Source organism: Pinus tabuliformis, chromosome J (assembly GCF_031772625.1).
Source record: "Pinus tabuliformis cultivar Carrire ecotype Pingquan chromosome J, CPIR1, whole genome shotgun sequence".
Lineage (NCBI taxonomy): Eukaryota > Viridiplantae > Streptophyta > Pinopsida > Pinales > Pinaceae > Pinus > Pinus tabuliformis.
The window spans coordinates 1,641,922,773-1,641,938,729 of NC_142295.1; the positions used below are offsets into that span (position 1 = coordinate 1,641,922,773).

General features: G+C 39.4%; 1 protein-coding gene across 1 annotated transcript in view; it reads left to right on the plus strand.

The window, feature by feature from the left end:
- Positions 1–13,894, plus strand: part of LOC149233825 (B3 domain-containing transcription factor VRN1-like) — a 248,358-nt gene extending 234,464 nt beyond the window's left edge. The window contains exon 5 of the mRNA XM_089376822.1: positions 13,130–13,894. Within this exon, the coding sequence (XP_089232948.1) occupies positions 13,130–13,537 (408 nt within the window). The 3' untranslated portion in view covers positions 13,538–13,894. The remainder of the gene's footprint in view (positions 1–13,129) is intronic.
- The last annotated feature ends 2,063 nt before the right edge of the window (positions 13,895–15,957 follow it).

A 15,957-nucleotide genomic window follows, 5' to 3' on the forward strand; every position in this document is an offset into this window, starting at 1 on the left:
TATTAAGAATGCATAGAAAATCATTATCTGAATACAATTGATTTTGAATATATTGATGCATATGTTATAATTTGTGGGCAAGTGTTTACATTGCAGATAGTATCATTACCAAACTGACTACGTGATGACAAAACTCCAAGAACAATTGAGGCTCAATGAGATTCCATGATAGGGTATTGAACCTAATTCTACTAGGAGGGGTGGAGGTGTTGCCCACCGTTTATCCTCCAAAACCTGTAGTCATGGGAGCACTGTGGCAGTCACGCTCCCCTAGACGTGTGATGATGACTGTCGGATGCCTACGAGGAAATCAGGTTGATATAGTCGACACTGCCATCCTTAGAGTTATGAATGGTTAGGTCAATATAACTGACACCATGGCATACTCCAGTAGAGGATGGATAGGATGGGAGTGGAAGAGATTAGGAAGGATAGAATGATTTTAGATTAGCTTGGGAACCTAGTTGGGACAAGGACATAATCCTTACACAAATTATATTAATCGTTAAAATAATTACTAATATACTATATAAACTCAACTTCGAGATGAAGTTTTTTTGAAGGAGGTGTATGTAGTGACCCAAGTTGAGTTACTGATTATTAGCATGCTTACGATATGTGTGTATGATAGCTACATACATATGCATCGCAGGCATTGCACTAGTATACATACTAATTTAATTATATAAATGTCTATGTAAGAAAATGCATTAGTTTTTAAAAGTATTAATTAATACCTTATTTATTAAGTAGTACAATAATATATATTAATTTATTTTCATTAATAAATTTTATTTAAATAATAAATAATTATTATTACAATGGACAAGATTTATTTTACTTCATAAATCTTTGGACAATTCATGATAAGGTACTTAAAAGAAAATACTCTTCTTGAAGTCAGTTGAGATGATAAAGTTAAAAATCTCATTTAATGTATAATGACCAACTCAAGTAAAAATATCTTAATGGATAAAGCTAAATCTTAAGATTAATTGGAGGAAAGGAAGGTGGGGTTTCTTGGGAGGGAAGAAACCTTACCTATATAAAAAATTGAAAGGAGAAGTAAGGGAGGAGGAAAAATTAGTTTTGGGAAAACAGAGGATGGCCTTCACCTTTGGAATATAGTGCAGGGAGGAGGAAATACAGAGAAGGGTGATAGGAAAATAAATCTGTTTGAGGGATGAGCCAGGGGCTCGATTCTGAACTGAAAATTGGGAAACTTTGAGCTGTTCTTGGAGTTTTGGGCACGTGGGCCAGTGGACTTCCATTTCGAAGTCCTCTAGATCTGGGAACCGCAAATTTTTATCCCAGATAGGCAAGGAGGAATTGGTTGGTTTGGTAACAGAACCAGAAAACTCGAAGCAACGTGGACCGACACTGTATGGGACAATCAGTTATGCAATTGCATTTATTTTGATAGAATTTTAATCAAGAAATTTGTCCATCTAGTTGAATCTTAACAACAGTGCTTACAGAATCAATGATTAGCAACGACGGGCAGTGAGTACAACACAGAGAGGCAGAGACAGTACTAAGAGACCAGCGCAGAAGCAGAGAGAGTGAGAGCAACAACCAGTCCAGGCTACGCAGAGCCTAGGAGAGACAACGCAGAGGCCAGAGGGACTGCGCCATCCACGTAGAGGCTGTTGGAGTGACACAGAGCGTCCCAGAGGCTACATAGTGCCTCAAAGGGCTGATGCAAAGGGTCCTGGGGCTGATGGAGAGGCCAGAAAGGCCACCACTGATCTTTAGTTGTGCCGGAGAGGGTTTCGTGGGACAGGTTTTCTGAATACCTGTTTCCGAATATAGAGGTATTGCTGCTGTATATTTCTCTCTGTCAAGTGAGTTGGTTAGGCACCCAGGTGTATTCAAATAGACTGCATAATAATATAACCCTCTTAATAGCTGCACTGGTTTTCCTGCATTGGGTTTTTCCAGGGACATTTGTCCAAAAATAATGATGTCACTTGTGTGCTTGTTTTCTTTCAGTTGATGATCCGTAGATGTTGTGATTGTATTGTGTTTATTTCGGTATTTTATGTATTAAATAACTTGTTCGAATTTAAACAAGTAGAATAAATAAACCAGCAGAATACAAATTAATTTTCTAACGGATAGACTTAGAAAATTCAACAAACTGATGAATGAGAGGAAAAGAAAAAGGAGAAAGAGAAGTATGATACTCCATGGGTTTTTCTTCCTTAAGATCATAGTCTAAAGGCTCAAGAGACTTGACTATAGGATCATAAGGAGGATAGGTGAAAGACTCATTGCTTTCCTCATTATAAGCATCAAAGGTTGGGTTTGCATTAAAAGGAGAATCAGTTACTTCCAACTGTCCCTCTTCATTCAAAATAAGATAATAATTCTCATTCCCAAGGGTATCGATGGATATGTCATCACAAGTAATGATCGGGATAAAGGAAAAACTAATCTTAGCCTCATCCTCTTTGTCAATATCATAAATGGGTTCACCATCAAATTGAGGCCCAACAATTTCCCATTTCATCCTATCAATGCGGAAATAATCTCCAATGTCATCTTCCAAGAAACTCATGGGATCACCTTCCTCAAGTTTCTCAAAAGGAAAGTCATCGGGAGTGATACCCCCGAGAAAGGTAAAGTTAGTCTCGACTTTACTTTCCATTGCCTCATCCTCCTCAACGCATGTTCTTTCAAAATCATCTTGCTCCTCTTGCGGACCCAACGAGGACTCACCTTCCTGCTCATCACCGAGATCCTCTAGGTTGTCTTCATCTTGGTTGGTTGACAAGCGGGACCTTTCTTCTTCCCTCTTCTCTTGAAGAACAATGGCTAAGGTATTTATTACATGATTTTGGTAATAGGGTTCTAAAAGGAGAGAAATAGTAGGGTTCTCTTTATATTCACATTTCATCTTATGAAGCTTTACCTCTTCTTTGTGCAAATGGAAGAATACTTCATTAGAATTACATTCCCTTACTAACCCCCTGCATGATGTACTATATTCATCCATTCTTTCTTGCGTTCTTTGGAGGCTTGCAGGGTCTAACACTTCGTCATCCTCAGAGGAGGTGTTCCCTTTCTTATTATCATTGTCCCCCAATTCCACAACTGACTCCTGGTCATCATCTTCATCTTCTTGGTCATCCTAGTCATCCAAATCCCCATCTAGTAATGAGCCATATTCCTCTTTGATCTTGTGAGACATAATTAAATGCACCAGTATAATAGGAAAGCTCCAAGAAGAGATAATTTGTAGGCGCTTCTTCATACTTCTGCCTTATGTTGTTAAGGTTTGACTTGATGGTATAAAAATTGAGTGTGAAGTCCTCGTTCTCATGCTTTACAGATGATCACAAAGCTCATACCACAAATCCAATCTTTCTTGTAGGGTTTGTTCTTCTTCGGGGTTAATGTCATGGACATTGTGGTCAGCCAGTTTTCATGATCTTGCATATAATGCCCAAATGGAGTCACCAGGGTGAATTTAAATGCCTTCACAAATGTTTGTTTCACCCTACAGGCATTGAATTTGAAGTTCAATGAGGAACTAGGACTTCGTTCCTTCAATGGAGTCTCCAATAATGATATGTCAATATGTAACTAGATCATTCCTAAAGGTCAAAGTGAGCGCAAAACAATCCAAAAACAACCAGTCAAACTTGGTCAAAGTTTGCGCTTGTTTCTGTGGTCAAACCTAAAGCTAGCCTTGAAATCAACATCAGTCAATTAGCCCAGAATTCCTTGGTTTTTGTGCCCACAAGTGCGGCCTAGAAAAACAAAGAAAGTGTGGCCTAGATCTAAAATTCGGCTAACCTGAAAGTGACACATGTCCTTCGCACGTGTGACAAAGATCTCCCCAATAGCAACCAGATCATCCCTAAAGGTCAAAGTGAGCGCAAAACAATCCAAAAACAACCAATCAAACTTGGTCAAAGTCTGCGCTTGTTTCTGTGGTCAAACCTACAGTAAGCAAAATAACTCAACCATTTTACTAATCAATGGGAATCTGAGTACATAATGAGTAAGAACAATGGAACTTGGGCTTGCTATGCAAGCTATACAATCCTTAGGTGAAATCTTGCTGACCCAACTACTGAAATGGCTCCAAACTAATAATGCACACTGCCCATAAAATCTGTTATAGGCTGTCAAATGAAACTGGAATTTCTGCTCAAAATAATGCCTAGAATGATTTGAAATTGTAGCCACGACCTCCTCTCCTCAAACCCTGGCCTATCTCCAAGCCAAAATTGAACCCACAAAATGATGCAAATTCCCCAACTAGTTAGCAATTCGCCCAGCTATACGAATGAGGATTTCAGACTTGAATATCGCTCGAAAAATTCTATAAAATTAGATAGAGACTCCTCTCAATAAATCCACAAAAACCTAGAAAGGGTTTGGGATGAATCCACTGAGCCCTGGTGACCCCCAACAAGTGAAAATTGCTCAATTTGGCCAGAAGACACCCCAAAATATTATACTGTTGAATTAAGAAAAAATCCACCACTGAAAATCTCTCCCAAATTTGGCCAAATTCCCTCTTGAGTACCTCCAATCTCCAACCATTATCTCTCCTCAACCGCTATTTCTCCAGCCCCTGTGCAAGCCTGCTTGGAGACCCCTGCACACTTCTAGAAATGTAGAACTTTGACCCCAAGAATTCCCTCAAAATCAGCCCTGCTAATCACCACAAAAATTGATCCATAAGCTGCCATGGATAAGTTGACATTTGAATTTCCACATCAACAAACAACTTGGATGATGTTAACTCGTGTGACATGGCTTGTGTCACCTAGTTTACTCAATGAATCGAGTTGGAGGAGCTAGAGTTCATTTCAGCATGTGTGATTGCTAATTTGTAGCAATCAAGGTCAGTTATCTCAAGTTGTTTTCAATTAAACTAATTCCAATTTTTGGAGGAACTAGTGGAAGGTTAGTTAAGTAGTGGGACTTCAGCCAAACTCAATGGTCATCCAGTTAACTGATCAATCAACCCAATATAGCTAGTGCATGCACAAAATTTGAGTTCCCCAGGCTTGGCGGAGATTCCAAGGAAGTGTAGCATCAGTTGTAGACTAGTCTTGAGTGTATAGGTGTTGCATGTAGTCACATGATCAACCTAAAGGAATTGCACAATCAATTTGAGGAATTTCCTAAATAATAGGGGCCTAATTCCTCAAGTAACAATGTAAGGAAATAGGAGCTCAAGAAGAGGCAAGATTTGACTAAGTCTGGGTCAGAGCCTTTCATTGAGCAAAGAGATAGGTTAGGCACTTGCAGGTTGTGCTCAGTTGAGAAAAACAATTGTAATACATCTCTATTCTTATGATTTAGTGCAAGCAGGCATTGGGGTTTTTATTAGTTTGTTTTCCCCGGGAAAAATACTTGTTGCATATGAGTGATTTCTTATTACATGTCTAAAATTTTTGTTCTAGATTGTGATTACTTTTCACAAAGCAGTAGAGTAGGTTTGTGTCTTGTGATTTTGATTAAAACTTCATGAGCATCTGCAAATCTACATCGTAATTTCTACATGGTATCAAAGAAGGATTCACACTAGAGCAGGTATTAGAAGTTGTTCTCAAGAGGTTCGATTCTGGAGCTCAGTGCATCGGGATTTCTTCAAAGCTGAGAAGATGACCTTCAATGGACTAAGGCTAGGGTATGCCTTGGAATCCACTTCTAATTTTGTTTCATGGAATGAGCGCATGGAGGCAGTATTGGATGAAAATGGATTGCTAGAATACATTAATTCAGATGTTGCAAAACCACAAGCATCTGATGCCCAAAACCTTTCTCAATGGAAGAAAGATGTAGGCAAGGTGAGGAGAATAATCTTGGAGGGAGTACAGTGTTGATTTGGGGTAGCATCGGATGTGCTCTAGCCATGAAATTTGGTGGAGAGGTTAAGGCACATGAGATCTCCAATACCTAGAAAGGCTTTGGGCAAATTCTAAACAGTTTGGGAGATATTAAAATAATTAATATTTTTAATGGAGTCCCTAAGTCTAAACTTAGGGAAATCAAAATATTAATGTGAATTAATTTAAAAATTGTGTTAAAATGGTCCAAAAGTCATGGATCAAGCCAGATCTAATCTTAGCCATTGATTAGGGACTTAATCTCGACCGTTGATCTGTCAACAAGAAAAGTATAAGAGGAGGCTTGAGGGTCACTTGTAGAACACAACAAGAGATCAAGATTTCGACTTTCTGGGGCTGGGTTTGCTGAGAAAGTTGAGAGAGTGATCTGGAGTTGCAGCTGAGGGGCAGTGAATATAGAAGCAGAGAGGTAGAGATAGTGCCGGGAGGATCAGCGCAGCAGCCGGGAAAGTTGATGCGAAGGGCAGAAGCTAGAACTACTGAGAATAGTCGGAACTACCGGGAACTGCCGGAACTACCGGGAACTGCCGGAATTGCCGGGAAAGTTGACGCAGAGAGCAGAAGCTGGAACTACCAAGAACAATCGGAACAGCCGGAACAACCGGGAAGGCTAACGCAGAGCGCAGAAGCCGGAACTACAGGGAACAATCGGAATTGCCAGAACAGCTGGGAAAGCTGACGCAGAGGGCAGAAGCTGGAACTATTGGGAACAACCGGACCTGCCAGGAAAGTTGACACAGAGGGCAGAAGTCGGAACTGTCGGGAACAACCAGAATTGTCAGGAAAGCTGACACAGAGGGCAGAAGTCGGAACTGTCGGGAACAGTCGTAACTATCAAGAACTGCCGGAACAGCCGGGAAAGCTGACGTAGAGGGCAGAAGTCGGAATTGCCGGGAACTATCGGGAACTACTGGATCAGCCGGGAAAGCTAATGCAAAGGGTAGAAGCCAGAATTTCCGGGAACAGTCGGAACTGCCGGGAACTGCCGGAACTGCTGGGTACTGCCGGAACAGCCGGGAAAGCTGACATAGAGGGCAGAAGCAAAAACTGCCGAGATTTTTCTCTGTTGGGTGAGCCGGATTTGGCACCCAAATTGTATTTTGAAACTGCTTAATAAATAAACCTTCAGATAGTTGTACCGGTTTTCCCGCATTGGGTTTTTCTGGGGACATTAGTCCAAAAATAACAGTGTCATTTGTGTGCTTGTTTCTGTTTCCTTCAGTTGATGATCTGTAATGTGTTGAGCATGTACTTGTGTTTATTTTCAGTATTTACATGGTAAATAACTTGTTAATTAATCAGAACAAGTAGGAAGGAATAAATCAGAAAGTACATGGAGGGTTTCTAACTGTTAGACTTAGAAACTTCAACATACGGGATCACATTGTCTCAAATCTCCATGGAAAGGAAACTCCATTCACAATGTGGAAAACATTGAAAGAATTGTTCGAGAATAATAGTGACCACAAGAAGCTAGCGCTTAAAGATAAACTTTGAAGTATCAAGATGCAAAAGAATGACACAATTCCGCAATATCTGAGCAAGTTTACATAGTGTCGTGATGAACTTGGAGGGTTCAGTGTCAATGTCCCTGAAAAAGACTTGGTAAGCCTAGCCCTTCTAGGCCTTCCCAAGAGATGGCATAGCTGTCAAGATTCAGTGAATGGGAGGGAGAAACTACCAAATTGGGAGCACTTATGGTCCAATTTGGTACAAGTGGAAATAAAGCGAAATACCAGAGATGGGACTTCATCCAAGGGCCAGGATGAAGAAAAAATTGCATTGGATGGAAAGGCAAAGACGAGAAAAGGGAAAAAATCCCAATCCAAACCAAAATCGAGTCAAGGGGGAAAGAAGAAAGATATGTCCAAAATTAAATGCTTCCATTGTCATGAATTTGGGCACTATGCCACAAAGTGTCCACATAAGAAGGCAAGCAAGAAGACCTCGGGAGGAGCAGCAGGTGAAGCCTTGGTTTCACAGTTCGAGCTTGACTTTACCCTCATTGCATGCATGGCTAGCACAGTGATAGGGAGCGTGTGGTACTTGAACTTAGGTGCATCGTTCCACATGACAGGGTGTAGAGACTTTTTCAATGACCTGTAGGAAAAAGACTTGCAGATGAACATCAAGATGGGGGATGACAGAAGCTATAGCGTGATCGAGATTGGTACAGTCACCTTTCAGAGGGAGCCAATCTTCCCCCTTAGGCTCAAGGATGTCATGTTCATTCTTGGCCTAAAGAAAAATCTTGTCTCTATTGTAGTTTTAGAAGACCGTGGTTATGATGTGATCTTCAGCAAAGGAAAGGTCTTCCTGAGACACATGGCCACGTGACATGTGAAGAAGATCAGAGTTCGTGAGGAACCTATATAAGCTAGATGTGGAGGATTGTGTTGCATTAAGCACTAAGGCAGAGAAGGTGCAAAGTAGCGATGTCGATGAACTTTGGCATAGAAGACTTGGCCATTTGCATCATGGTGCCCTGAAGATTATGCAGCAGATAACCATAGGGCTTCCCAAAGGAGAACTTGAGCAACAGGTTGTATGCAAAGGATGTACATTGGGAAGTACACAAAATCCACATTCCATGATCAAGACAACAAAGCACATCCAGTCCTAGAAAGGATCCACGTTGATGTCTATGGACCTTTCTCAACAACCTCCACTACCAGGCACAAATATTTTTTCATTTTTATTGATGACTTCTCACGGAAGTGTTGGATCTTCTTCATGCAGAAGAAAGATGAGACATTCTCCAAGTTTGTAGAATTCAAGGCACTGGTTGAGAAAGAAACTAACAAGAAGGTGAAGGCTCTCAGGAGCAATAATGGAGGTGAGTACGTGTCGAATGAATTTAAAAATTTATGTTCAAAAGAAGGCATTCGACGAGAGTTGACAGCACCCCACAACCCATAGCAGAATGGGGTGGCTAAGAGAAAGAACCGTAACATTGTGGGAGAAACAAGGGTGATGTTGCATGACCAAGGCCTACCTCTTCACTTGTGGGCCGAAGCATGCAACACAACAATCTATTTGCAGAACTGGAGTTCTCATCGGATTCTAGGCATGCAACACGACAATCTATTCGCAGAACTAGAGTCCTCATCGGATTCTATGCATGATTACACTAGAGGAGAATTTCTTGGGGAGAAAGTCGGATGTGTCGCACTTCAGGATTTTTGGAGCCTTTGTTTATTTCCATGTCTCCAAAGAATCAAGGAAGAAGCTAGAATTGATAGCAGAATTGGGCGTATTTATGGGTTACACATAAACTCCCCACAACTACCATGTGTACTTTCCATCCCTTGGAATGACAGTTGTGCGAAGGGATGTAAAATTTGATGAGGATAAAGCGATGTGGTGCTCTCTTGAGAGGGAGCTTTAGATCCCACCAGAAGAGGAGCATTTAGCTCCAAAGGAGGAACCTCAAGAAGTTGTGGAGCAAACACAAATTAAGGAGCAGAGAGTGGAGACAACCACTCAAGAAAAACCATCCAGAGAAGGCAGAAAAAGGACTAGGGAGGTTGAGAGACTTGTGTAGGATGCGAGGGAGAATGTGGGTGCTCCTTCAATCTACACATGCAGAGAAGGTCACTAGACCGGTACACTGGCTACATGGCTTTAATGATCGAGCTTGTAAAGACTGAACCATCCTCTTTCGAGGAAGCAGTAGAGCAACTTGTATGGGTTGATGCAATGGTGGAGGAATACGAATCCATTGTAAAGAATAGTGTTTGGAAAGTGATCCCAAGACCAATAGATAAATTAGTTGTGGGTTCGCGATGGATCTTCAAGGTAAAGTAGGTAGCAAACGGAAGAATAAAGAAGTATAAGGCCAAATTTGTGGCCAAGGGGTGCTCTCAAGTTGAGGGGATTGACTGTGAGGAGACCTTTGCTCCTATAGAAAAGTTCTCATCCATTAGATCAATTCTTGCTCTGGCTGCGCAGATGGGGTGTAAGATCCACCAGATGGATGTAAAAACAACATTTCTCAATGGAATAATTGAGGAGGAGGTGTACATCGAGCAACCAGAAGGCTTTGATACCTTGATTGGGAGTCTAATTGGTGCAAACTCAAGCGAGCGTTGTATGGTCTCAAGCAAGCACCCCATGCATGGTACACCGGGATTGATATCTATCTCATCAATTTGGGCTTCACCAAAAGTGAAGTAGATGCAAACCTCTATCATATCTTGGTAGAAAGTAAATTGTTGATTATTGTCTTATATGTTGATAATTTGATTTTAACTAGTGATGAACAACTAATCAGATCTTGTAATGAGGACCTTGCAAGAGAATTTGAAATGAAGGACATGGGTCTCATACACTGCTTCCTCGAATTGGAAGTATGGCAAGGCGATGGGGAACTGTTTGTCTCTCAAGGCACACTACAGAGGTTCCGCATGGAGAGTTGCAAATCCATGGAGACACCTCTAGTGACCAACTAGAGGAAGGAGGATGTCACTTTAGGTGAGCAAGTGGTGCTACCATTTATCGGCAGCGAGTGGGTTCATTGATGTACCTTGTGAACACACGAAAAGATATGTGCTATGCAGTCAACCAACTGAGCCAAGCTATGGTTAGACCACCAAAATTATTTTGGAGGGCAACTAAGCATGTTTTACGATATCTCAGAGGCACTACCTAGTTTGGACTATGGTACAAACAGACAATGGGAGTGAACCTATGTGGCTTCACAGATGCAGATTGGGCAGGGACTGGAAGAGTACATTAGGTGGAATTTTCAGTGTTGGGTATGTAGCTGTTTCCTGGTACAACATGAAGCAAAGATCTGTGGCGATCAACTCAACAGAAGTGGAATACATGGTTGCAAGTCAAGCAACATGTGAGGCGATCTAGATGAGAAAGATACTTGTTAGAATGTTTGGTTAAATGATGGATCCAACTGTGATCTACTGTGATAATCAAAGTTGCATCAAGCTCTCTGAGAATCCTTTTTTCACGATTGATCCAAGCATATAGATATTCAGTATCACCATTTACGAGACTGTGTGCAAAGGCAGATAATGTTGTTGCAGTACATTCCGACAGAGGAACAAGACTCTGACATTTTGACAAAGGCCTTGTCAAGAGGGAAGTTTGAGTTCCATACGTGCAGGATAGGGGTGGTTGATAATCCTTTTCTTGATGAGAGGGAGTGTTGAAAAATGCAACAAGAAATTCTCAATTTGATTTTGCCTTTGATTAAATTGAGAAAATTAGAATTTCCACATCACCAAACAACTTGGATGATGTTAACTTGTGTTACATGGCTTGTGTCACCCTATTTACTCAGTAAATTCGAGTTGGAGAAGTTAGAGTTCAATACAACATGTGTGATTGCTAATTTGTAGCAATCAAGGTCAGTTATCTCAAGTTGTTTTCAGTTAAACTAGTTCCAACTTTTGGAGGAACTAGTGGAAGGTCAGTTAAGCAGTGGGACTTTAGTCAAACTTAGTGATCATCCAGTTAACTGATCAATCAGCGAAAAATAGCTAGTTAATGCAGATAATTCGAGTTCCCCAGGCTTGGTGGGGATTCCAAAGTAGCGTAACATCAGTTGTAGACTAATCTTGAGTGTACAAGTGTTGCATGCAGTTAGATGATCAACCTAAAGGAATTGCGCAATCAATTTGAGAAATTTTCTAAATAATAGGGGCCTAATTTCTCAAGGAACAACGCAAGGAAATAGGAGCTCAAGTAGAGGCAAAATTTGACTAAGTTTGGGTCAAAGCCTTTCAGTGAGCAGAGAGATAGGTTATGCACTTGCAGGTTGTGCCCAGTTGAGCAAAGCACTTGTAATGCATCTCTATCTTTTGATTTAGTGCAAGCAGGCATTGGGGTTTTTAGCAGTTTTCTTTCCCCAAGAAAAACACTTGTTGCATGTGTGTGATTTCTTATTTCATGTCTAAAATTTTTGTTCTAGATTGTGAATTACTTTCTGCAGAGCAGTAGAGTAGGTTTGTGTCTTGTGATTTTGATTAAAATTTCATAAGCAGCTGCAAATCTACATCATAATTTCTACATTATTCACCCAACCCCCAAGGATTAGGTATCTAACACTTTGGGTGCAACAGTCCCATCGACCTACTATTGTGGTCATTCATTGGAAAATTATCTTATCTTGACTTGAGCTATGAAATTCTCTCAGGTAGCATTCCTTTGAGAAAAAACAAAGCTGAGCACTCTTCAAGTGATAGGGTTTGAATTTAAGGTTAATTATTTAATGAAAAATGAAACCATAAAGTTGAGGACGACTTCCTGTTTCATAAGCTTAAACTGGATCAATCCTGCGCTTAGTCAATAGTCTTGCAGCCTTCGTTTTGCAACCAGAAATGCTTGTTTGTTTATCAGCTGTGTTTCTTTTTAGGGTACCATTGGACACATTCTTTTGAGATAATGTTAGTGTTCGACTTTGGACAAGTTTTTTTTCCTGTCACTCCCCTGTACAGATTTGTCTTCCATTGACTGTATGTTCCTAGTTTAAGAGGCGTAAGTAGCTTCCTTCTTAATTTAAACAAAAAATTCATATTCTTTATACTTCGTCATCCTCTCTCACCTGGATGCTTTTTCTGTAGTTTTAGAATGAAGATTAGAGCTGCTCAACTAATGAAAATATGTTTTTTCTTGCATAGCTGAAAATTAAAAGAACAGCTACATGCATAAATTACTTTTCATGACTAAATAAAGTCCTGGATAAGATTTACAGCTAAGGACCCTGGGATAATTTCATGGAGTTGATATTTTTCATATTAATACTTTGTAAATAGAGACCGAAGCTCAGGTACATAGAATTCCTCATCTGAAAACACTGTTGATATGATTGGCTTAGCTGATGGATCCAACATAATAGTCTGATTGTGAACTTATTTCCCTTTATTCTCTATATTATTACTGGCATCAAAATACTGAAAGCAAGTGGTCCTGTGTTCTTTCCTTCAATAAGTTTATTGCATTTTTTGGTGTTGCACTGTTTAGTGTTACTCTAAAGACAACTTGTTATAGTAATACTTCCAGGAAACAACAGGAGATGTAATCTCTCTCTCTCTATATATATATATATATTGCACACAGAAACACTTATAAAAATGTGATACATGGACACTCACACTATCATATTATGGTCCTTCGGAGAAGTATTGATTTACTCTTGCATCCAAATACTATTGTGCTTGTGACATTGTCTATTTCCCAAGCTTGTTAAGACAATTGCACTCATTATTTTTCCTCTTCTGTCATGTATTTTATTGCAGAACTTTCCATTAGGTTTTCAAAGACGCTGGTTTCCAAGTTATGAGGTTGGATTCACTCTGTTAGGCCCCGATAAAGAGAAGTGGCCAGTAACATTCCCTGGAATTAATATGAAACAACGATATATAAAAGGTTGGGGAAATTTTGCTGTTCACTATAGTCTGAAGCAGAAAGACATCTGCATTTTTGAATTGGTGAACAAGAAACTACTGATTTTCAAGGTTCACCTTTTTAGGAAAGCAGATCGGATCTCTTCTACAAAGAAAGAAGGGATAAGTGAAACGGAATACGAAATTTCAAGAATTAAAGATTGTAGTATTAACACCAAGGTTAAATCCCAAGAAATTCAAGTGAGAATAAAATCTGAGGAAATGGAGGATGATGGTTTTATTACAGATGGTCATGTGTAATCAGAAAACAAAAATTCTTCCTAAGTTATGGCATACGATCCATCTGATAGAACAGGTTATGTGCTTTCTAACAGAAACAAATTATTGACTGATGACAGAGATCATATGCCAACTCTTATCATGGATGAAAAACCGTATTTTCTCAGACGTGAGAGACATAAAAGCATGGTGTGAGTTGTAAAGTGGTATCTAAACTGCCACACTTAAGAGACTTTTAAGATGTTCTAACTTCTGATGCTATTGAACTAGAGTAGTGCATTCCTTTCTCTTTGCTTATGACCGAGCCCTTACAAGTGTATTGACAGATGACCGTAAGCTTCTATATTGTAAGATGGTGACATTTAAAATATAATAACTGAAACGTAATATGAAGTTATCCAGGTTCTGATACTGTATTAAGGTATTTTAAAGGAAACCGGATGCATGGCAGACCATTATATGAACTTGTATTGGACTACATATGCAACTCATTGTCTCTATACTAATCATTTATTCAACTTTTATTTTGGCATTGCTTAATCTATATTGCATAATACAACAACTAGAACAGTATACAACAGATGCAGAAATTTTGCTCATTGCGCTTCAGATTGGATTATTAATTTATTTCACAAGAATACCCGGGGAGTATTCTTGAGAGGAGGTATCCATGCATACGAAGAGACGGCACACTATTTAGATGCTTAAAGATACACGATAGAAAGAAAAAGACACTGTTGTAAGCTTTTCTCGTCCAGAACAAAAGGTGGTGACCTTTATTTACTAAGCAGGGCACTATGCCAGAATATATGAATCCTTTTCTTAAATAGCACTGCAGTTATTACGCATGGGATGAACTTATTTTTTTGGTTTGAATATTCCTTTTTACATACTAGTTCTGATTTATACTATTAATTTTTTTCAAGCAATATATGTTTGACAAGACAGCCACTTTCAATTATCTCCCTTCTGTTCAGAAACTACTAATTTTCTGGGCATGAAACAAATTCTTGGTAGCATAAGGTGGACTAGTTCATCTAATTTGACTTTTACTTTTTCCTAGCTTTATAACGTAAAGTTTCTCTCTACCATATTTTCTTTGAGTAAAGTGTCTTTCAATCCAAATCATATGATCTAAAAGTTTACATGTCATGAGCTGAGAGTCAAAATTGTGTTTTAAGATGACAAGGAAGCTCAGGTATTCACGTTCTCATAGCTAGAATGTTCCAACTAGATAGACAGATGTGGACTATGTATCTCTGCATGAATGATAAAGATACATGACCTATGCACTCGATGTATCTCAGATATGATCTCAAATTATACATACCGAAACCAGTTGGTCAATTAATGTTATAGCCCCAAGAAGATGCATGTCAACCTTCGTCAATAATGATTGTTAGGAAATCTAGGTACAAAATTCTTGAAAGAAGTGTTGATTCATGTAATATATATAACAACCGGTTGTCGCTCAAATTGTACAAGGGAATGCAACAATGCTAAAGAAAGGGGTTGTCACTCTGATCTCGGCCCTCTTCGTTTACGTTGTCTCCCTACAGCAAGCTAAGGGGGGTAGTCCCTATGGATGAAACAATAAGTCCGGGAAACACAACTGAATGGCCTAGCAACTTGGTTGAAGATGGTTGGCAAGTTTAATTATTTAGCACAATTTGATCGGATTTATCAGAATTATCAATTAAAGACCAGTGCCTTAGGAGTCAAATTACTTGCACAATATAGATTGATTTCCAAGTTACAGGATGAACAGTTGCTGCTAGGATGAAAACTATCCTATTTGAGATGTGACACCCAGAACTTAATGAAATGCACACTCTTGGTTAATTTTAGATTAAATGCCTATTTTAAGTGAATCCTCTCTATCCACTGTTTTGAAGTTAGTCTCAAATGTAGGTTGTGGAGAGAAACCTAGGGGAAAAAAATTATGGCTTTATTAACAATACCTACCCTAGAGTTCTAACACCCGAATGCCTCCAACATTGCAAGGACTATGGCCATGACGGCTGCAAGGTCACCGTGTTAACCACAACTGAGGGTCTAAATTCTGCAAGTTGGGTGAGAAAGGTGGTCCTACCTTCTTTCAACCAAGCTTATGCTTGGAGGTAAATTAATTAATGCACAACTAATCCTAGGATGAAGTGCAAGTTATATGTGATTGTTTTAAATGAGATTATCAAATGGCCTCTTAAGTACTTTAAGTTAAATTACTTAGGATTAGATCCTTATGATGTTCAACACGAGCACAAATAAGTACTTAAAGAGTGCAATTATAGAAACAATCTCAACTAAGGCAATGTGCAAATAAACAAAATTACTAGAGTGCCCTATACAAATCACTTCAAGATCTATCCAATGATTAGCAAACTTTAAATGACAAGTGCTCAAATTAATGAATAACCAATTAGAAGCAAGGAGCACCAAAT